The sequence below is a fragment of the Podarcis erhardii genome (assembly GCF_964252035.2).
Source record: "Podarcis erhardii genome assembly, chromosome: 16".
Taxonomy (NCBI): Eukaryota; Metazoa; Chordata; class Lepidosauria; order Squamata; family Lacertidae; genus Podarcis; species Podarcis erhardii.
In genome coordinates, this window is record NC_138514.1 from 38103447 (window position 1) to 38125259 (window position 21813).

Below are 21813 nucleotides of genomic sequence, written 5' to 3' on the forward strand. Positions count from 1 at the left end.
CCCCCGGGGGCCACATTCCCTGGTGAGCAGTTTCCTGGGGGCCGCCTGCTTTTGTCGGGTGGGGCGACGGAGGCGACTCTTGGCTGTAGACTACAACTCCCATCAGGCCCTGAGCATGTATTGCCTTGCTCTGTGTCTGATGGGAAGCACCCCCCCGTTCTGGCAGTGGCTGATGGGAGTTGTAGTCCCATCAGGAGGGCGCCATGTTGGTGATGCCTGCAGGGGGTCCATTTTTGCAGTTGTGCAGAATTTAACCTTTGTGGCGACCTCTTGGGATGGTTTATCGGCCGACAGGGTGGAAGTTCTTTAACTCCATCCCCGGGTTCGGATGGGAGAAGGATTTCTCTGTCTCTTGCCACGTTTGTAAAATGTATTCTATGTATTATTTGGTTTTTATCTCGCCTCGTCTCCAAGGAAATCAAGGTTCTCCCCTTTCCTCGTTTTATCCTCTCGACAACCCTGTGTGGTAGACCAGGCTGAGAGACAGCCACAGGCCCTGCAGTCAGCCACCAAAATGTTGCTTTTGAGCTGGGCCCTTGAGTCCAGGGGTGGCTAATCTGTGAGCTCCCAGCTCCCTTCATTTCTCACCAGCGGCCCCACAGGCTAGGGGCCATTCGGAGCAGGGGCATTCAGCAATATCTGGAGAGTGACAGGTCAGCCACCCTCTGGCTGGCTGCTGTGCCACACTGCAGTTTCCCGAGAGAAGAGCAGCACCCAGTGGCCATGAGTTCCGCAGATCCATCCCTTCCCTTTCGCAGACCTTCCACTTGCTTTTGACTCCTCACCCTCTGAGGCCTTGGAGGGCTTCTCCCTCGTTCCGCAAATGGGGGTTTGGAGGGGCGACAGACCCTCCTCGCCTCGGCCCCCTCCCCTGCCCGGGGTGCTGCTGCCACGACTAGCTCAGGCTCAGTAATTATTTTGCCCGTCTCTTGGACGGACGCTTTCAAAGAAAGCCGGCAAATTAGCTTTGATCCTCCGAAATGTCATTCCACAATTAAAGGCAGAAATCTAGTCAGGTTTTCTGTCCGGATTCATTTTCCGACCCCTCACTCCATTAGGGCAGCTGAACGAAAGAGTTTGAGATGTAATTGCTGACTCGGAATCTGATTACAACGGGAAGCGAAGACGTCTCCCTCGCTAAGGACCCATCCTGGCTCTCCCGGGGGCGCTCTTGCTGGGGACGGGGGTGCTGGGTGCGGGTCCTGGGGAGGAAACAGGGTGGAGAATCTGGCACAGGGAGGACTATCCAACTCAGCGCTGTCTGCACTGACTGGCAGCATAGGCTCTCCGGGGTTCTGGAGTGGGTTCTCTGCCAGGCCTACCTGGAGATGCCAGCGGGGGTCAAACCGGGAAACTTCTGCCTGCTAAGCTGTGTCCCTTTTCTTAAAGAAAAGAACCCAAGAATCTAGTCCTCATGGTCCCAAATAAAGGCGTGATTTAAGCAGGGACAAAAGAAGCTGCCATAATTGCGCACAGACAGCCAGCTCCATCTAGCTCAGCCTCGCCTGCACTGACCGGCAGCATTCGCTGGCCCCTGGGGGAGCAGGATGCTGGGCTGGATTGGACCTGTTTTGGCTGTTCTGGTGTTGTTCTTATGAAACCTCCAGGTACAGAGGCAGTCTATCTCAATTCCAAGGTGCTATGGGGCACTGAGCCCCTGCGAGAACAGGACACTGGACCAGATGGGCCCCCTTTGGCCTCATCTCTCAGAACTCCACCTCCCACCGTCCCTAACCATTGGTCCTCCTGGCTGCGGGGAGTTGAAATCCACCACCATCTTGGAGGTGGGGTCCGTGTGTGTTTTCGACAGGCTGCCCCTCCCTGTTTTATATAAAAATTCAAAAGTCCATTCTGGAGAGTAAAAGGGTCTTGCTTCATTGGCGCGAAATGGTACCTCCACGTTCAGAAGACGTCTGCCCACCTGCGTCCCCCGTTGCCTTTGGAAAGAATGTTTTGCTGGCAAAACAAACAGGACGCAGTAACAAAGAGCCAGATTGTGTTTACGTGTTTATACTAAAGTTCCTTGCTTGCCTTAAAAAAAAAAGATATGTTTTTGCACAACGAAAACATCAAGGTGTAATAGCAAACGGAAAAGCACGATCCATTTTTAAAAATGAAAATGCAGCGTTAGCAGGAGCAGCGAGAGAGTCTGGAGGAAAGCAGCCTGAGCGGCACGGAGGGGGGCCTCTTGAAAAAGCCAGATTGGTGCAAGCGAGGCTCCTTTTGGAAGATTCGAGACAGATAAGAGAAAGTCCCTTTTTTGCACAGCGCAGTTAAACTGTGGAACTCCCTGCCACAGGAGGCTGGGCGGACCACCACCTTGGGTGGCTTTGGAAGAGGATTGGATGGAGGCAGAAAGAGCTCTGGAGGGCTCCCTACCAGAATGGCTCTGCTCAGAAATGCTTCTGGATCCCAGTTACTGCAAACCACACAAGGGAACAGAGCTCTTGGGTTCAAATCCTGCTTGGGAGTTTTGCATTGGGGCATCTGGGTGGCCATGTGAGAACAGGATGCCGGACTAGATGGGCCACTGCCCTTGCTTTCCTTCAGAACAAATGGTGGACCCTCTTCGGCTCGCTGGAGACAGTGGGTACCCAGAGGGGCTTGCTTTCAGACCCCCCTCCCTTCTTGGGGGTCTGGGGCAGAAGGCAGCCATTGGCTCTGTGGAGCTCTGGGAACCGCCCCCCCCCTTGACTGGCCACCACCAAGTCAGACCATTGGGCCACCTAAACAGAGAGTGCAGCATTCTAGTCCTCATGATTCTAAGCAAAGGGTTTGCTTCAGCAGGAAGCTCCCTTGGGCAGAGGCTGGCAGCGACTCTCCAGGGTTTTAGGCAGGGTCTTCCTAGCCCTGCCTGGAGATGCCCTTGGCAGTTGGACCCAGGACTCTTCTGCATGCCAAGCAGACCCATGCACTGAGCCGCAGCCCTTCCTTACCTTTCCTTTCCTTTCCGTTTCCAGTTACCTGGGAGACGGCCGTTTCCACCTGGAGTCCATCATGATCGCCAACCCAGGGATTCCTGCCTACAGGTATTGGAGGGGGGCAGGGGGTGGGGGTCCAGGGAGGGGCTGGGGAGGGAGGTGTGGCCTGGAGATAGGAGATGTGGCTTGGGAGGAGGCGTGGCTTGGAGATAGGAGGTGTGGCTTGGGAGGAGGCGTGACCTATAGAGGGTGTGGCTATGGAGGAGGCGTGGCCTACAGGGGTGTGGCAAAGGAGGGAGGTGCGACTTGGATATAGAAGGCATGCCTAGGTAGGAGGCGTGGCCTGGGAAAAGCATCTTGGGGGCCAAAAAAGCCTTGAGGGCCACATCCATCCCGGCCGTGTGGTTCTCCACTTCTGTAAAAGTGCCTTCCTTGTTACGGAAACTTTAATTTCCAGGGGGCTTTAGGAGCAGACGTTGGGCTGGCCTGATTAGGAGGTGGTCAGCCCAGAGGACCTGGCTCCACAACTCCCAACAGCCCCCGCCAGGCACGTCATAGACCAAAACCCCCAGTCCTGTGCGCCCCACCCTTCACCCTCTTCAACCCTGGGCCCCCCAACACCTGCTGCCTGCTCCCACCCCAGCCCCTCGCCATCCGCTCTCCTTAGGACCCCAGCGCAGCCCCTCCACGCGGGCTGATTTCCCACTAAATGGGCGGAACAATCTCGTTAAAGGCCGGCCTGGGAATTCAAGGTTGGGCTGAGCAGGAAGGACAGCAAACAGTGATTACCAGAAGGCAAACAGGAAGGCAGACGTCCACCTTCTGCTCGGGAAGAGGGAGTTTGCGCGTGGGGAGGGAACAGAAAAGGAGCCAACTGAATCAGGCCAGTGGCCCACCTGGGACAGCAACTAGATGCCCCAACGGGAAACCTGCAAGCAGGATTCGAACACGAGAGCAACTCTCCCCCTCCTGTGGTTTCCAGAAACTGGTCTCCAGAAGAGGGCAGGGCAGAGCGATCCTGGCTAGTAGCCCTCTCCTTCTCCCTGAATTTGCCCAAGCCACTTTTTAAGCAATCCAGGTTGGTGGCCGTCATGTACCTCCAGTGGAAGGGAGTTCCACAGTTTAACAAAGTTCTTCCTTATACCTGACCAACACTCAGCTTCATTGGACATGCACAAGTTACGGCGTTAGGAGAGGGAGAGAATAATTTTATAAAACCTTTTGTCACGCTGCCTCCAACTCACCTTTCCCCCATACTAAAAAGTCCCCAAAACACTACAGCTGAGTCTCTCCATCTTCAGATTTGGGTGGCCCTACTCAGAACCTTTTCCAAATCCACGATATCCTTTTTGAGTTGTGGCAACCGGAACTGTGCGGGTTTCCCGAAGGCGGTCGCTTCTTCCACAGCCCAGCGCAGGGGTCGGATCCTGCTTGCAGCAAAGTCGGCCTACGTGTGTGCGCTTGGCTCCCTGTTTTCTTTCTGCTTTCTGGCCGCGACGGCTGTGCTCCTGCCTCCTCTGCTGGAGACAGCAAGGCCGGTTGCTGCGACTTCTGGCTAGTAGCCATGGGCCACCCTCTCCTCCTCCTACGTAAGAGCCTAAAGGATCGGGCCAGTGGCTCATCCCGTCCTTCCTCCTGCCCTTGCAGCTAGCCAACTTGGCCAGTAGCCATGGGCAGCCCTCTCCCTGCCCCCCCCAGCAGGAAAGGCCTGATTTCCGCAGGCGGCCACGCTCCGCTGCGCTCTCTCTCCCCATCGCCGCTTCCCTGGAAAACGGGTGATTTGTTACCCGGCTTGGCAGAGGGAATTTTAATCAAGCTGCGCCTGGGCTGGGCCGCCTCTCTGCCCCATAAAGCTGCCGTCCCCCCCTGCCTGCCGCTAACAAACGACCTGCTCAGGAATTCAGATTTGGGCGGTGGGCAGGCCGGGTCCCAGCAGAGCGGCGGATATTTCATCGGTTCTGAGCAGGGCTCATCATCGCCTCGTTTTATGGCCCCGCTCTGCCTCCAGAAGAAGGGTGGCCGGGGAGGGGGGGCGTAATGGGAGACCCACGTTTCTGGATGTGCTTGTCAAAATGTTTAGATTTCGAATGGGAGAGGGGCAAACTGTAGTGGGTGCTCTGCTGTGCGGCGGAAAACGGGGGTATGTGTGCTCCCCCCCAACACACACACAAAATCCCCCACCTGGTGTAGCCCCATTCCTTTAGTACAACTGCCTCCCATTACAAAGATGTGATAAAAGCTAGACGGATGTGCTGCTATTATTATTGTTATTGTTGTTGTGCTGTTGTTGTTGTTGTTGTTGTTGTTGTTGTTGTTGTTGTGCTGCTATTATTGTTGTTGTTGTTGTTGTTGTTGTTAATATACCACCTTTGTTTTCCAAGAACCTCATGGTTCTCCTCCCATTTCAACCTCACTACAATCTCACTATTGTTGTTAGCCACTCTGAGCCCGGCTTCGGCTGGGGAGGGCAGGATATAAATAAATCGCTCTAACCATGGAGCCGCACTGCCTTTTAGAGCACGTGCAGAGCCCAAAGGACGTCAGAAGAGCCCTGCAGTGTTGGGCCAAAGGGGGCTTAGCAGAGACCCAGCAATTCTCCAGCTGTTTGATCCAGACAAAAGGCAGCTTCCTGTTGAAGCAGCCCCTTTAATCATGAGGACTAGCGTTTTGGCTCTTTTGTTTTTTGAAGGGAAAGGGGCCTGGGCTCAGTGGCAGAGCTTTGCCCACAGAAAAGTCCCAGGTTCAGTCCCAGGGGCATCTTCCGATGGGAGAAACCTCCTGTCTGACATCTTGGAGAGCTGCTGCTGCTGCCAGTCAGTGTGGGCAGCCCTGAGCCAGCCAGACCCCAAGGCCTGACTCCGCATCAGGCAGCTTCAGGTGTGCATAGAGGGCGCCACGTTCTGTGCTTGGGAAGTGCATTGGGGGGGGATGCCGTCGGTGGGAGCTGCTGCCTGCCTGAGTTCAGGCCCTGCGTCTTTCCTTTCTCCCGAGGTGGGGGTCCCTCCCCACCAGCCTCTGACCCCTCCCCTGCCCCCCTCTCTGCAGGTACGACCCCTACAGCAAGGTCTTCTCGGAGGAGCACTACGGCCACGAGCGCATGCAGAGGATGCGGAAGGAAGCCGTCCGGGAGGCGTCTCGCGCCGGAAAGTGGGGCCTCATCCTGGGGACGTTGGGGCGCCAGGGGTCCCCGGCCATCCTGGAAGTGAGTTGCTCCCTGCCTTTTCCCTCCTCTGGCGGTGGAGGGGGATGATTCCAGCCTGGGGGGGGGGTAATGGGCGGGCCAGGAGCAAACATGGGTGGAGCAATGTGTCTGGATTTGTCCCTTGGGTGCAGCAGGCTGGTTCCTGCATTCGCTGCTTCTGAGACAGGACCTGAGCTCGTGCCAATACTTTTAGGAATAAAATGAGCTGTGGAACTCCCTGCTGACTGGGGTGCGTCTGGTGCCTTCATTGTCCAGCTTTTGGAGAATGTCGAAGGTGCCCCTCTTTGCTCTGGCTTTTGACACACAAGGTGTATATTTTTAGGGACCACCTGTTTTCTGCCATTGTAAGTTGTTTTAAAAGGGACGCGGGTGGCGCTGTGGGTTAAACCACTGAGCCTAGGACTTGCCGATGAGAAGGTCGGTGGTTCGAATCCCCGCGATGGGGTGAGCTCCCGTTGCTCAGTCCCTGCTCCTGCCAACCTAGCAGTTCTAAAGCGCGTCAAAGTGCAAGTAGATAAATAGGTACCACTCTGGCGGGAAGGTAAATGGCGTTTCCGTGCGCTGCTCTGGTTCGCCAGAAGCGGCTTAGTCATGCTGGCCACGTGACCCGGAAGTTGTACGCCGGCTCCCTCGGCCAATAAAGCGAGATGAGCGCTGCAACCCCAGAGTCGGCCACGACTGGACCTAATGGTCAGGGGTCCCTTTACCTTTTTAAGTTGCTTTAAAGTGTTTGTCAGGGGTTCAGGGAGAGAGGCGCAGATGAGGGAGGAGACAGAGAGCGAGGGGGAAGGATTCCAGGGTGACGAGGAAGAGGACGACAATGACCCAAGATTGTCCATGAGTCCGTCCAGTGAATCGGAGGACTCCCAAAAGGGAGCCCCTCTGGTCAAGCCAAGGGGAGCTAGAGGGGGAAGCAGTCTGGAGCAGGGAAACGAAAGGGGAACCCCCAGGGGGAGTTGGAGAGCGAGACCGGCTGCTCCGCCGGAACGGAGTGAAGGGGGTGGAGTGACCAGTGTGTCAGAAGGAGCAGAACAGGAAGCAGAGAGGGGAAGGAGATCAGGGCAAGACGTCCTGCCGGAAGGGGCGGAAAGTAGTATCAAGGGCAGTGTAACTGTCGAAGGGAAGGTCAGGAGCAACGTACGCGCGCCAAGTTCAAAATGGGAGGCGCGCGGAAGTGAAGAGAGCCCTGGGGAGGAGCCTGGTCCCAAAGCCCGAAGGAGGGGGGAGGAGGCGCCAGAGGATTCAGCCTCTGGGGAGTCCCGAAGGGAGAGAACACAGGGGGGCAGAAAGACCCTGCGGAAAAGGAAAGAGAGGAAGAGGTGGACCAGTACAAGCCTCTTAAACTGGTGTAGAGGCGGGACTGACTCAGAGGGGACTTCAGCGGTCTAGCGTAACAGACGTAGAGTCACGGAGCTCGGATGCGAAGCTAAGAATGTTCTTCAATAAAAGCTTTTGTACATAAGCCGGACTGGACTTTGGTCTCTTGTGAGCTGGGACCACGGGTGGCTCTGACAGTGTTGTTTCAGGGTTGTTGTTAATGCTGCCACCTGCCCTGGTATCTTAGGGTGGAGGGCAAGGAATAAATCAATAGAACCATTGTGTGTGAAGGAGCCCTCCAGCGACAGAGATCAAATCCTGTCCTCCCCCAGCCTCCATTCCCCCCCTGGCCATCTCCTGTCCTCATACAGAGTTCTTATTACATTCTTAGCTGGGGGGGCAGAGGGCACGGTCAGAGGCCGTGGTGCTTCTGAATGCCATGGTAAAGGCAGGAAGCTGGACTAGACAGACAGGTCCAATCGGAGGCCTGCTGTGATAGCAGAACCTCCACACCCAGGAGCAGTCTACCTCTGTGTACCAAGCAATGGGGAACAAACAGTGGAGAGTTGCTCAAGTGCTCAGGTCCCTTTGGGGCACCTGGTTGCCCATGGACCGGGCGCTGGACTCAGGGCCCTTTCAGGAGGGCCGTTAACCGGATCCTTCAGCTAAAATAAGCCGCTTCGTGACGATGGTAAATAAGTGGTGTATATAAAATACAGTCTTACCTCGGCTCCTGAACACCTTGGGAGCCTAATGTTCCGACTCCCAAACAATCGAAAACTGGAAGTGACTGTTCCGGTTTGCGAACTATTTTTGGAACCCGAACGTTTGACACAGGTTCTGCTGCTTCCGATTGGCTGCAGGAGCTTCCAATCGGAAGCCGCGCTTTGGAAGTCGAACATTTCAGATGCCAAACGGACTTCCGAAACGGATTCTGTTTGACTTCCAAGGTACGACTGTAAAGGAAAAGCATGCTGGAATAGAAAGTTTTTCCGCAGACAAAGAGAGAGGGAGCCCGGCGGACCTTCCTTGCAGGGGAGACATGTTTGGTGCCAGCACCATTAAGGCTCCGTCTCGGGTCCCAACCTCTCTTCTCTCCGTGTCCCCCCCCCCTTGTCTGCAGCACTTGGAGTCCACCCTCCGGTCCTTGGGGCGCCCCCACATCCGCCTCCTGCTCTCGGAGATTTTCCCTGGCAAACTGCAGCTGCTCCCCGATGTTGAGGCGTGAGTATCAATGGGAGCCGTGGGTCAGAAGACACCCCCCTTCCTCTCCCCTCTGTGGCGTTCTTGGTTCTGCTCCCCCTCTTCATTTAATCCCCATAACAACCCTGTGAGGGTGAGAGAGGCAGCAACTGGCCCCCAAGGACACCCGGTGAGCTTGATGGCTAAGTGGAAGGATTCGAACCCTGGTCTCTCCCAGGTCTTGTCTGACACTCTGACCCCTGCGCCACACTGGGACACCTGAGGCCTCCTCTTCCCCCATTTCATTGTTTGTTGGGGCATTTCAGCCGCCGTGCCCAGAACTGTGGGGGCAGGACCCTGGCATTGGGCAAGCTTCTTTTCTGTTTTTAAAAGCAAAGCCAAGGTTCTAGTCCACCAGGCAAGCAAAGATTTGTTCGCTTATTTATTTCATTAAAAAAATCCAAATCCTGCTTGACTGTGAAATAAACCCCCAAAAACCTCAGAAAGGAATAAAACAATGAAATTTTCAGTTAAAAAACAAACAAACAGGCACTTGCCTTTTCTGAAATACCATATTTTTTGAACCATAACACTCACTTTTTTCCTCCTAAAAAGTAAGGGGAAATGTCTGTGCGTGTTATGGAGGGAATGCCTACGGTTGGCATTACTACGGATTTTCCTCCTCTAAAAACTACGTACGTGTTATGGTCGGGTGCGTGCTATAGAGCGAAAAATATGGTAATTAAAAGATGTAATCTTGCCTTTCCAATAACATGAACTCCATACGCAATGGAGCAAAATGCAGAGCAAGCATTAAATAAAACATATCGGAAATCCCAGCAGCAAATGAACCCAAAGCAGCCTTGGAACAGGCAAATCTTTGCTGGGCCTTTCGTCCTCCCAGCAGCCCTGTGAGGTAGGAGAAGCTGAGAGACTCTGGCTGGCCTAAGGTCTCGCCTTCCTAGCTGGGCGGATTTGGCCCATTTGGGACCTTTTCTTCCTGGGGACTGAGCCTGGGTCCTTCTGCATGCCAAGCAGGCGCCCTGCCCTGTTGCCCTGTTGCCCTACAGCCCCTCTTCCTCTTCCTTCCTGCAGGTGGGTCCAGGTGGCTTGTCCCAGGCTCTCCATCGACTGGGGGGAGGCCTTCGGAAGACCTCTCCTCACGCCCTACGAGGTAAGACAACGACAGCATCTGTCTTCCTCCTAACCTGGGGTGGCTGGACTCCCACCTCCCATCATTCCCTGGGCCTTGAACCCGCAGCCCAAACCACAACAGGATTCAGTATGTTTCTGAGCACAATTCAAAGTGTTGGTGCTGACCTTGAAAGCCCTAAACGGCCTCAGTCCAGTATACCTGAAGGAGCGTCTCCACCCCCATCGTTCTGCCTGGACACTGAGGTCCAGCGCCGAGGGCCTTCTGGCGGTTTCCTCACTGCGAGAAGCCAAGTTACAGGGAACCAGGCAGAGGGCCTTCTCAGTAGTGGCACCTGCCCTGTGGAACTCCCTCCCACCAGATGTCAAAGAGAAGAACAACTACCAGACTTTTAGAAGACATCTGAAGGCAGCCCTGTTTAGGGAAGCTTTTAATGTTTGGTGCATTACAGTATTTTAATAGTTTGTTAGATGCTGCCCAGAGTGGCTGGGGAAACCCAGCCAGATGGGCGGAGTATAAATTATTATTATTATTATTATTATTATTATTATTATTATTATTATTATTAACCCCCTCCAGTCAGGGAAGGGTCTGGAGCCACCAGGATCTTGACCCCGCCCTCCCTTGCCCTCTTTTATTCCCCCCTCTTTTCAGGCCGCCGTGGCTCTGCAACAGGTTCAGTGGCAAGAGACCTACCCCATGGATTTCTACGCCAGCCAGTCGCTGGGGCCTTGGACGGTGAACCACAGCAGCCGCCGCCAGCCGCAGAGGGGGAGCCGGGAGAAGGAGGTGAGGGGCGCGGCAGCCCTTGGGGGGCTTTGCATGCGGACGGGGAGTGGGGCAGGGGTTCCTCCTGGGCACCTTCCTGGGCACAGGAGCCCTTGCACTCTGGCACTTCTGTTTCATAGAGTTGGAAGGGACCTCAAAGGGTCCTCTATTCCAGCCCCGTGCAATGCAGGAAGTGGGGCTTTTGAAGGCCTCCCGATTCTCATCATTTGATCTGACTGGGGATCTGTATTCTGCTTTTCCAGCAGCAAATGTTGAGCGCGAAGCAACAGCATTAGTTAGAAGAAAAAGAAAAGGCATCGCGATCTCTATAATATCAAACGCAGCAGCATATAAATAAATAAAGCAAACAGCAATGGACTCATCAAAACAATTGATGCAATTCAGTCAATTCATAGTAATTCACAGTAATAACCAGCGGCAAAGTGCTTTCGTGCGCCTTTCGAAACTGCAATCCCTGGCAGGGAAGCGTTTCTGCTCGGAGGGCCGCATTCCCTTGCAGAGCTTCCTGAGGGCCGCACGCCAGTGGTGGGCGGGGGAAGAAGCAAAAGTGGGGGGGGGCAGCAAAAAGCCCTCTTTATCCTTGGACAGGAGCCGGCTGTTTTCTCTGCCCTCCGCCTCTCCTCCCGCAGGCTAGGCAAGAGGCATGGGGCACCTTTGCAGCTGGGCCAGACCACTGGAGGAGGGTGCAGCCTGGGGGGGGACTTTGGGGGCCAGAGAGAGAGGTGTGGGGGCCACGTAAGGTTCCCCACCCCTTACAAGAGCAAGAGGTCAGCATTATTCACTTTATCCCCCAAATTTCAGGGGGGAGCAGGGGCTGAATGGAGACCCAAAGAGCTCATAGCATTTGAACTGGGACTTCCTGGTTCACAGCTCAGGGTTGGATCCCCCGCAATTTCTGTATTGTAGTTCAGTCTCCAAGCACTGTCTGCTCTGGCTGGCAGCCGCTCTCCACGCTCTTGAGGGGAAGGCTCGGTCGGTGGCAAAGAGCACCTGCTTTGAGTGCAGAAGGTCCCAGGTTCAGTCCCCACTTGCGGCATCTCCAGGGTGGGCTGGAAGAAACACTCCCTGCCTGAAACCCTGCAGAGCTGCTGCCAGTCAGTGTAGGCAACACTGGGCTAGATGGACCATGACAGTCAGCCATCTCACCAGTAGCCCTGCCCTTTCTGTTTGTCTTTCCCTTAGGGTGACGCCTGTGGCTTCTTAACTGGGACACACAGGCCTCAGGTCCCTTGTCCTGCTTGCTGGGTTGAACCTGCAGAAGGAAGCCCCATTTCTGCAGTTCCTTTCCCAGGTTCTCGCACTCGGCTCTCTGCGCTTCACTTGCAGGGTGGCATCTCCCCCTAGCGGCCAGTCAGGGTGGGGGGCCTCTCACTTTGGGTGAGCTGTTTTCCATATAGTGGGAGTTGCATTAGTGCAGCGAAGGCGCAGCCAGAGAGAGGACCCAGGAGTCTGAGATCCTCAGGGTTCTTGGATCAGTTTTTTCTGTTCTATCCGCCTTCCCTGCTAACACAGATCTGGCTTCTACCATGACAGTTTCATGTGCAATGGACAATTTAAGCAGAGGTTTGATGGTCCCCTGTTAGGAGTTCTTTGGCTGTGGTCCCTGCATTGCAGGGGGGTTATTTTATATATTATTAGGTTTATAAGATTTCAGGGGGGCTCAGAAGTGTTGGACTAGATGAGATTGGGATCACATCCAACTCTACTATGCTTTGATTCTGTGATTCTATTTAATAGCTAGCAACCTCATTCCTGAGGTTGCTCAGGAAGTCTAAGAACACCCCCTCCCACAAAATCAGTGCAGCCTTGCAAAGTGGCTAAATTGCGAGAGATCCGGTCCCCCATCTTGGATCAAAATGCGTTGAATTGCATTTATATGCCACCTTCTCCTCCCAAGGAGCTCGTGGTGATGTGTAAACAGTTCTGCCCTCCTTGTATACTCCCCACCACAACGCTGCCAGGTCAGCTTGGCTGAGAGGCAGCGACCAGCCCCCAAAGTCACCCAGTGAGTGTCATGGTCGAGGGAAGGGATCAGGGACCCTGGGGACTCCCAGGTCTTAGTCTGATGGTGTCCGATGGTATCCAAACACAGACGAAAGGCTGATCCTTAGTCTTGGGAAGCACCATGCACAATTTGGTTATGATGATCTTAATAAAATAATAATAATAAAATTTTATTTATATCCCACCCTCCCCAGCCAAAGCCGGGCTCAGAGCGCCTAACAACAGTAAAAATAACACAGTTTACATAAAAAATAATTGATTAATTGAAATACATTCTAAAATCCATTCATTCTAAAATCAATTCTATGGGCTAGAGTTCTATGAGGATTGCAGAAGGAGGGGGTCAGACTGTGCCTTGGCCAAAGGCCTGGTGGAACAGCTCTGTCTTGCAGGCCCTGCTGAAAGATGTCAAGTCCCGCAGGGCCCTGATACATACCAGATACATACCAGAAAAATAGCTTTCCAAAATATATGCTAGATCTAGCAGTACAGTGGTACCTCGGATTACGAACTTAATCTGTTCCACAAGTCCGTTCTTAAACCAAAGTCATTCTTAAGCCAAGGTGCGCTTTTCCTAATGAGGCCTCCCGCCGTTGGTGCCCTTCCACCGTTCGGATTCCGTTCGTAGACCGAGGTAAAGTTTGCTAACCAGAACACTACCAGTTTTGCATAGTTCTTATACCGAATAGTTCGTAAACAGGGCTGTTCTTAAACAGAGGTACCACTGTACTTAATAGTCAGTAAAAGGGACCTTCCTGAGTTCCTAGTGAAATCAACCCTGAGGACTGGAACCTTGCATTTCTTTTTAGAGTGACTCTGTACTCTCTGACAAGGCAGCTTCCCATGTTCCTGTTTAGACCCGCCCTCAGCTCAAAACCATGAGGGCTGGGGCCTTGCCACGGCCCCTTCAGCTTCTCAGGCGTTGCCCAATTCTTGCAGGTGATCCCGGCCAAGGCCACGCTCCAGCCCGAGAAGAAAGCCTGTGGGCGCTGCGACTGTCGAGAGGAGGAGAAGAAGGAGAAGGAAGAGGTGCCGCTGCCCAGCCCTCAGCCTTGAGGCTCCGCACCTGACCTGGGGGGTTCAGGCGGGTCCTGGGACCACACTGAGCTGTCAGGCACAGAACCGGCTTGGCAGCACCCCTGAGGAACAGCAGGACTGGCACTTTGGGGCACAAACACCAGCCAAGCCCAGAGGATGCATCTCCAAGGAGGCAAGCGGGCCGGTGCTGCCCTGCAGTGTGGGGGGCAAAGTCTAGCCCACTGGCTCCCCAAATGTGTGGGACTAACTCTTGGGGGGCGGTGGGATCACCTAGGGGTGATAAGAGGAAGGGGGCGGCAGGGGGTGCAGGAGGAAGGCCCCTCTGAGCTCATGCGCCGCTGTTTTACGATTGACCAGACTAGAAGCTCAAGTGAAACTTTTTCCTCGCTTCGTTTTTAAAGGTTTACTGCTCTTACCACTTTCGAAGCTGTTTTCCTTTGGGGACGTTTCTTTGCATTTACAATTCTGCGTTGTCCCAAGATGGCCAATTATTGGTAATAGCTATCGATTTTCTTATAAACTGGTTACCGTACATCTGTAGTAGGTGAAGGTTTGTGCCTGTTTGGCGAGTACAAACCATATGCTATAAATTTCCTTCTCCCTTATGTTTTCCATTATTAGAATGCGTAAAAGAGTTTTCATGCGTTTCTCCTGGAAGACAACACTTTATGCTTGGTGTCAGGGAACTGCCATCGGAAAGGCAGGTGGTGGAGGGGCTCTCGGAAGCTAGGAAAGACTCAGCAGCGGAGGAAGGTACCAGCAGGGGGAGAGAGGGAGATCAGAGAGAAAGTGAGTCGAAGGGATGGCTCAGGGAGTCTTCCAGCGAAAACAGTGGAGAAGTCTCAGGACCTCCTATAGGTACACCCACTCCTCGCCGGAAACTGTCGTGCCGAGAATCCCGAAGACGCGTTTCCGTTAAGGAACTTTTATGCTGCAGTAGATTCCGTAAACGCCCACTGTCGGATTCTGCCAGCGATTAAGGGAGTCATGTTTAAGGGGCTCCGCTAAAGACAGAGTTTGAGAACCATGCCCAAGCTCTGAGGGACTAAGCTTTTACGCACAAGCAGCTCATCATCCCATCACACTTGGTAATCATTAAAAATGTTTCCAAATATACATATATTTCTATTTTTCATGCAATATTCTTTGATGCACATTCTTTTTTCAGCTCCATGATTAGAGGGGAGCATATATTTATTTTTGCCTATGTTTATTTCTTTGAAATAAATGCACAATAAATAATTGCTGTTTTCATTTTGTTATCTTCTGTAGTGGGTCATGCAAACTGCTATTGTTTATAGGATAGGGCAGGGGGCACTGGGGTGAGTTTATGGAACCAAGGTGCTAGCGGCCCCCAAACATTTGAGAAACCCTGGTTTATCCCCAAACTTCCAGCTCTGGAGCCCTTGCACTAAGAAATGGAGGGAGTGTTTCATCTATCTCTACTTACTGTCAATCCATGTTTACGACAATATTTTATTCTCTTCTCGTTTGCGCTGCTTTAAATGTGTATTCCATCCTTGACCTTCCTTTGTAATGTTTTATTTTGACGTCTTTTAAGATAATATTGCTGTTTCCCGTTAATTATGTTGTTTTAAATGTATGTTCTATACAGTGGTGCCCCGCAAGACGAACGCCTCGCAAGACGGAAAACCCGCTAGACGAAAGGGTTTTCCGTTTTGGAGGCGCTTCGCTAAACGAATTTCTCTATGGGGTTGCTTCGCAAGACGAAAAATTCTTGCGAGTTCCCGCGGGGTTTTTTCCGCTTTCCCCCCCCTTTCCTAAGCCGCTAAGCCGCTTATCAGCTGTTCCGCTGATAAGCCGCCTCTCAGCTGATCGCTAAAAGCCGCTAGACTGCTAATAGCGCTAATCCGCTAAGCCGTCAATGGGCTTGCTTCGCAAGAGGAAAAAACCGCTAGACGAAGAGAATCACGGAACGGATTAATTTCGTCTTGCGAGGCACCACTGTATATGATTTTCTTCTGTCAAGTTCTATTTTGGAATGTTCTGTATGGAATTTTAATGCAGGCTGAGAACTTTTTCTTACAAATATGAAGCGGTATAGAAATGAAATCAGTCATAAAAATAACCCAGGAACATGTCTTGGGAGAAACTGCGTATAGGTTGGGGGGGGGTGCCCCTCCAGCAGATATCATGCACATGCAGCCCACTACCAAAATCAGCTCAATCACTTTTGTAACTTTGTGATTTGTCCCCACAAAACACTTCATCACAGTTTCTTCCTATCTTTTCAAAGGGCCTTTGCCGCATGACACCAAATGCAAGAATTCACTGATAAATGCATCTGTGTACTGGCTCACTGGGAAAACTTCAGAAATTCATATAGGCATATGATCTCAGCTACCCAGCAGCCCCTCTGCCTGAGTGATAATCCCTGGCATCCTGATACCTGAGTGCCAGACAGGTAGCCATTCCAGAAATACCAAACCCAGATGAAGACAAAAAGGTGTGATGAACTTGGCTGGGAAACAGGGAAATGTGAATATCTTTTTTGTTACACTTGATGATGGGTGTTTGGTGGAGGGCAAGGAGAACCATGGGGCAGGGTCCAGGATGTTCAGATTTCTGCCACCAGACCTCCCCTTTCATGATGTAACCGTGATGTATGAGTGATGTAGTTTGGGGGGGTGTAACATGGGGATTGTTGTTGTTGTTTAGTCGTGTCCGACTCTTCGTGACCCCCTGGACCAGAGCACGCCAGGCACTTCTGTCTTCCACTGCCTCCCGCAGTTTGGTCAAACTCCTGTTAGTAGCTTCGAGAACACTGTCCAGCCATCTCGTCCTCTGTCATCCCCTTCTCCTTGTGCCCTCTATCTTTCCCAACATCAGGGTCTTTTCCAGGGAGTCTTCTCTTCTCATGGAGTCTCAGCTTCACGATCTGTCCTTCCAGTGAGCACTCAAAGTTTGGGTTCTCTTTTGTTTGGGGCTTCCATCTTGTTCCACCTGGTGGCAGGTGGGAGTCCTGTCGTGACAGTCTTCAATAAAGACCAAGCCTCCTGGCTGCTGTTTTGCTCTGGTATTCCTGGCTGGTGTCCTTGTTTTTTGTCCAAGGGAGCCCTCAGATTTCTCCGTTAACACTTGTAATGTCTCCACTACCCTTGAGAAGGGGCAAGGTCCCCAAACGCCTGGCTGTGGGTGCAAGAGGAGAGCCAGGCCCCTCTGCTATGCAGCCTGTTTGGGACAGGAGTCCCTCTTTACAAAATACACTCAAAAATGCAGTCAAAGCTGAAAAGTGCCTGCTGCACAGTGGAGAGAGTTCATTCCATCACCATCTTTTTATTATTTGTATCCCACCCATCTGCCTGGGTTGCTCCAGCCACTCTGGGCAGCTTACAACATATATAAAAACATAATAAAACATTAAAGGTTGTATAGTTATTCATCTCTTTGGTTCAGGGTCACATCTCCATATTCTCCAAGCTTTCTCCGATGAAGATAAGGGCATCCTAGGGAAAAGAGGGACACTCTGGGATCAAATCAGAAACCAGGGTGGCTTCTGTAAATCCGGGGCTGTCCCTGGAAAATAGGGGCACTTGGGAGGGTCTGAAAATGCCACAAAAAAGGCTGTTCAGTTGCCCAAATCTATACTGGGTCTCCCAGCTGCCTTAATGTGAAATTAATTTCCGTTCCCCTAAATAATTTGAGATCTGCCTTAGAAATCCCAAAGTAAATAAGTAGCTTAAGGCTGCCATCCTAAACATGCACACTTACCTGGGAGCAAGTCCTGTATCACTCAGTGGGGCTTACTTGTGAGTAAGCATTCACTGTTAGTATTTGTAGGCAAGGCAGTGGAGGGAAAGGGTCCTCCGCGTGAGATTTAAAAAGACCATGGCAGGATTGTTCTCCTGGCAGGAGGTTGGGGCAGGCGATGAATTTAAGGCCACTGTTTTTTTGCTTGGGAATCCCACCCGCCTCTGGAGTCCTACCTTGCAGGGCTGTCGTGAGCCTCCTCTCGCCTGCTCTTTCCTCCCCTGGCAGACGCGGGGGGAAGCAGGCTATAGTTGCGCCTTGGCAGGCATCTTAAGTGTTACGCGCAGAGATGCCAATGAGTCCACGCGGAATCAGACCTGAGAGCCAGATTTCCATGAGCGAGCCCGGAATTCACCTCTGCAGACCCCGAATAGAGTTCACTCTAATCTTTGCTAGCTCTACGGTGCGAGAAGGGCGTTTCCGGCCTCCTAACCATAGACGCTGCAAAGAGGAGCGCCGCTTCCGGCTTCCCTCGTTCTACTTCCCACCTGGCGCAGATACCCGGATGAGGCATGTCCGCCCGCGGGGGCGGCGGGCTGCGGCTGCTCTGTCTCCATGGATACCGGCAGACCGCGGACACCTTCCGCGCGCGAACCGGGTCCCTGCGCAAGGCCCTGCGCGGGCGCGCGGAGCTCCTGTACGTGGACGCGCCCCATTCGTTGGACGCGCCTCTCCCGTCAGGTGAGGGGGCGGGGCCTCCCTGTGGCGTCACGGGCCGCCTCCCCTGACGTCACTCCAGGAGGGCCCTGCCATTGGCCAGGCTGATTGGGTGTCGGGTGTTCCTCTGAGCATGTGCAGAGTGCGATTCCCCCCACCTCAAAAAACCTCTTCCGCCTCCCAGAGGGGCAACTAATCAGGAGAAAATCTCGTTAATCCATTTTGTGATATATATTTTTTTAAAAAAGAAATCTGCCTGGCCAGCAGCCCCGGCCAGTTCGTGGCGGGTGAGAGGCTGTCGAGGACGGGCTCCGAGGGCCAACGTGGCTCCCAAGGCCAGGGACTGGGAACCCCAGGAGGGGAGTCTGGCTCCGGGGGGCATCGGCCACCGTGAGAAGAGGAGGCTGGGCAGGATGGGCCCCTCTTTGGCCGGACCCTGCAGCCTCTTCGGATGCCCTCCTGACCTGCCAGGAAGGAGACCTTGGAGTTTCCCAAACAGGCTTGCTCCAGCAGTTTTTGGACTACATCTCCCATCCCCCCTAGCTAGCGGGACCAGTGCTCAGGGATGATGGGAATTGTAGTCACCAATCAGCTGGAGACCCAAGTTTGGGAAACCCTTCTCTAGTTTAATGAAGATGTTGCATGTGGTGTGCAGCAGCTGCTGCCCCCCCCCCCCGGTCCTGCTGCTTTGTGGGCTTCCCTTGGGGGCATCTGGTTGGCCACTGTGGCAACAGGAGGCTGCACTAGATGCCTCCCCCCCCCCCTTTGGCCTAATCCAGCTGCTGTAGGGCTCTTCTTCGGTTTCTCCATCTATTCTCAGCCACAGATCCCGCAATGAGCAGGCTCATGAGGTGTGTTTGTTAGGGGAAGGAAGTGGAGTGTAGGGGCAGATCAGCTGCTTTGCTGGAAGAAAGTCCCAGGTTGAATCCCTGGCCTCTCCAGTTAAGAAAAAGCTCCAGCAAAATCCTGGTTTCCAAACCCATGGCAAAAATCCCAGTGAAGCCTGTAAAATACATTGCGGTTGGTAAAGTCCCTGTTGCCTTAAGCGAGTCCTTTCTGTTTCCCCAGCAGGGATGGAGACCCTACCATTAGTGGTCTACCCACAGGCTGATTGTAAGAATTACTGAGAGAAAATCTGTTCTGAGGTGGGAGGAACAAGTTATGGTTTGTATTTGAGTGGCAGGTCTGTGGCGTGGGCCCTCGTTTCCTATCCCTGTACAAAAACACATTAGTCACTGTATGGTTTGATCATGAACATTTGTACATATTTCTCACCCTCTGAAAGCAGCGACACTTCATGAGTGATTGTTAGTAGAAAGGTCAGGGACCAGTGAGAAAAAATGGAGACAGTTGCAGTAAAAAACAAGTCTTGCAATTACACCTGCAGGAAGCCTTTGCCTGTCCTCTGCTGGTTTGGAGACTGATGGGATTTATAGTCCAACAACCCCTGGAGGGCGCCAGGTTAAAGACTTGCAGATTTATTAGGCTCTAGGAGCATAAGAAGGGCCTGCTGGATCAGGCCCATGGCCCGTCTTGCCCAGCCTGCTGTTCCTGCCCCAAAGGGAAACCCTCCAGCAGGATTTAAGCACAAGAGCAACTCTTCCCTCCTCTGTATCCAGAAAACTGGTATTCAGAAGCATCACTGCCTCTGACTATGGAGACCACTGTGGCTAGCAGTCATCAGCAGTCCTCTCCTCCTTTAATGTGTCTAATCCTCTTTCAAAACCAACTTTGTCGGTGGCCGGCCATCGCTGCCTCCTGTGTGATCGAGTTCCACAGTCTGCGCTGCGTAAAGTCCTTAATTTTATCCGTCTGGAATCTTCCAATATTTTGAGATTCATGGGATGGCCACAACACCTAAGGTTAAGATTTGTTATGCTGCAAGAGAGGGAATTAATGAAGAGTGTTCCGGTGAGTTGTCCCTCATCTGCAGGGCTGCTGGTCTCTCCTGACATTCTTGCTAACCCCCACCCCTTTCCATTGCAGGGGAAGCTGCCTCTGGTGCTCTAGAAGCTGACTCAAAGGGCTGGTGGTTCTCCAACCCCCAGGAAGGGACATTCAGTGCCCTGGAAGAAGCGTCTTCCTGCAAAGGGCTGGAGGAGTCCCTAGACAGCATTGCCAAGGCCTTTGCGGAGCAGGGCCCCATCGACGGCCTCCTGGGCTTCAGCCAGGGAGCAGCGTTGGTGGGAATCATTTGTGCCCTGAAGCAGCGCGGAGACCCCCGCTTTCCCTTTGACTTCGCCATCGTGGTGGCTGGCTTCAAGAGCCAGGCCACCCCCCACCAGGGCTACTACCAGGAAACCATCGCGGTGCCCAGCCTGCACGTCCTGGGCGAGACGGATCGGGTCATCTCAGCTGAGATGAGCAGGCAGCTTGCCTCCTGCTTTGTGGAGCCCGTCACCCTCATTCACACAGGGGGCCACTTTGTCCCGGCCTCCGCACCCCAAAAGAAAGCCTATCTGGAATTCTTGGATCAGTTTGTAAAGTGAATGCATTGGGGTCCAGTGCCCAGGCTGCTTTGGGGCTTGGCCAGAGTGGGACCTCTGGCAGATGAAGGTTTAAGGGGCAGCTCTTGGCCTGCCTGGTCACTGCAGCGTGATGGCCAGAGAATCCTATTAGTTTTGCAACCACTGCCTTGAGGGATGAGTAAACTGGGACCTGTCAGATCTGAAAATCTTTTCTGTCCCTGTGTTGAAAATTATTTTAAAATAACCCTTTATTCTTCCCCTATAGGCACAACTCTGGGGTTTTCATGGCGGAGAGCGTCAGTTGCCCTTGAGGTTGGCAGTTAAAGCATGCAGGACATCAGTGGGGTGGGCAAGAATTGCTGAGGCCTCTTCAACTAAGCACTGTCCTGAGGGCATCCCCCTGGGTCCACCTGCAGCTGCCCCCTGTAAGTTAGAAGTTATGGATATTAGGTTCCTCAGTTTGTTCCACACTCCCTCCTTGTTCCTGAAATGGGCAAAGCATTCAATGTGGCCATTCAAAAACATCGGCGATTGTGAGTTCTAGAAGCAGCGATTTAAGCCACGTGGCAATAAATGGTGCAGGATCGTTTTCTTCCACTCCCTCTCCCACCAAAAACATAAATTCTCCTGTTTTAATTTTCTGCATCTCCAAGCTTGTTGTGTATATCTGTATTTTCTTGTTGTAATTCTTTGATCTTTTTGTCATGGGTTATTTTGTTGCGGTTGTGTTTTCTGTTAAAGAGTCAGGCCTTGTGTTAAGCTCTGTCAGTTTCCATTGGAAGTCTTAGTTCTTCCAAAGTGTTTTGAAAGTGCTCCTTTACAGCTTCTTGTTGTTATGCAAATTCTTACCTTAAGATATTGTCCCCATTTTTTCTTTCTCCAGGGAGGAAGACGCCTCTTTTGAGGGTGGCACCATCTTGGCTGTGGCCTGCATTGGTGTCCTTCTTGAAGTGAGCCTTCCCTCTCAGGACAGGAATAATTGAGTGAGGTCTTTTATTTCCAGCTTTTCTGAATCCTTTGGCGTCCCCCTCTCCTTTCTTCAACCTTTGGCATCTTTTAGACTGCAGGGGCTTTTGCTCTGAGCTACTTTTCTGGGCCTTGGAGCAGGGATTAGAGTTTAAATAGCTGTCATCTTTTCTTTGCGCTCAAGTCCCCCTGCAGCTGCCCCGTGGAAGCCTCTGAGCCACAGGATGGACAGGGAGGCGTTGGAGCCTGGGCAGTGCTCTCTTCCCGTAGTGTGTCATTAATTTCCACTCACACAGAGGCCGTTGTGGCGACCAGTTTGGACTGCATTAATGAGCCCAGCAGAGA

The 21813-nt window shown here is 52.8% G+C and overlaps 2 protein-coding genes across 3 annotated transcripts in view; both read left to right on the forward strand.

Moving 5' to 3' along the window:
• The window catches only part of DPH1 (diphthamide biosynthesis 1), a 38261-nt gene extending 23984 nt beyond the window's left edge, over window positions 1-14277 (forward strand). Inside the window, exons 7-12 of one of the 2 annotated variants that reach the window (XM_081843747.1) lie at window positions 2961-3029; window positions 5967-6123; window positions 8564-8664; window positions 9718-9796; window positions 10430-10564; window positions 13508-14277. In XM_081843747.1, the coding sequence (XP_081699873.1) occupies window positions 2961-3029; window positions 5967-6123; window positions 8564-8664; window positions 9718-9796; window positions 10430-10564; window positions 13508-13624 (658 nt within the window). In that variant the 3' untranslated portion in view covers window positions 13625-14277. Of the gene's footprint in view, window positions 1-2960; window positions 3030-5966; window positions 6124-8563; window positions 8665-9717; window positions 9797-10429; window positions 10565-10806; window positions 11109-13507 lie in introns of those variants that run through there. The other variant, XM_081843748.1, reaches the window with a different exon arrangement.
• A 3603-nt stretch (window positions 14278-17880) lies between these two features.
• OVCA2 (OVCA2 serine hydrolase domain containing) lies at window positions 17881-21154 on the forward strand. Its single transcript, XM_081843757.1, has 2 exons — window positions 17881-18058; window positions 20021-21154. The coding sequence occupies exons 1-2, from the start codon at window positions 17890-17892 to the stop codon at window positions 20521-20523; spliced, it is 672 nt and encodes a 223-aa protein (XP_081699883.1). The 5' UTR covers window positions 17881-17889; the 3' UTR covers window positions 20524-21154.
• The last annotated feature ends 659 nt before the right edge of the window (window positions 21155-21813 follow it).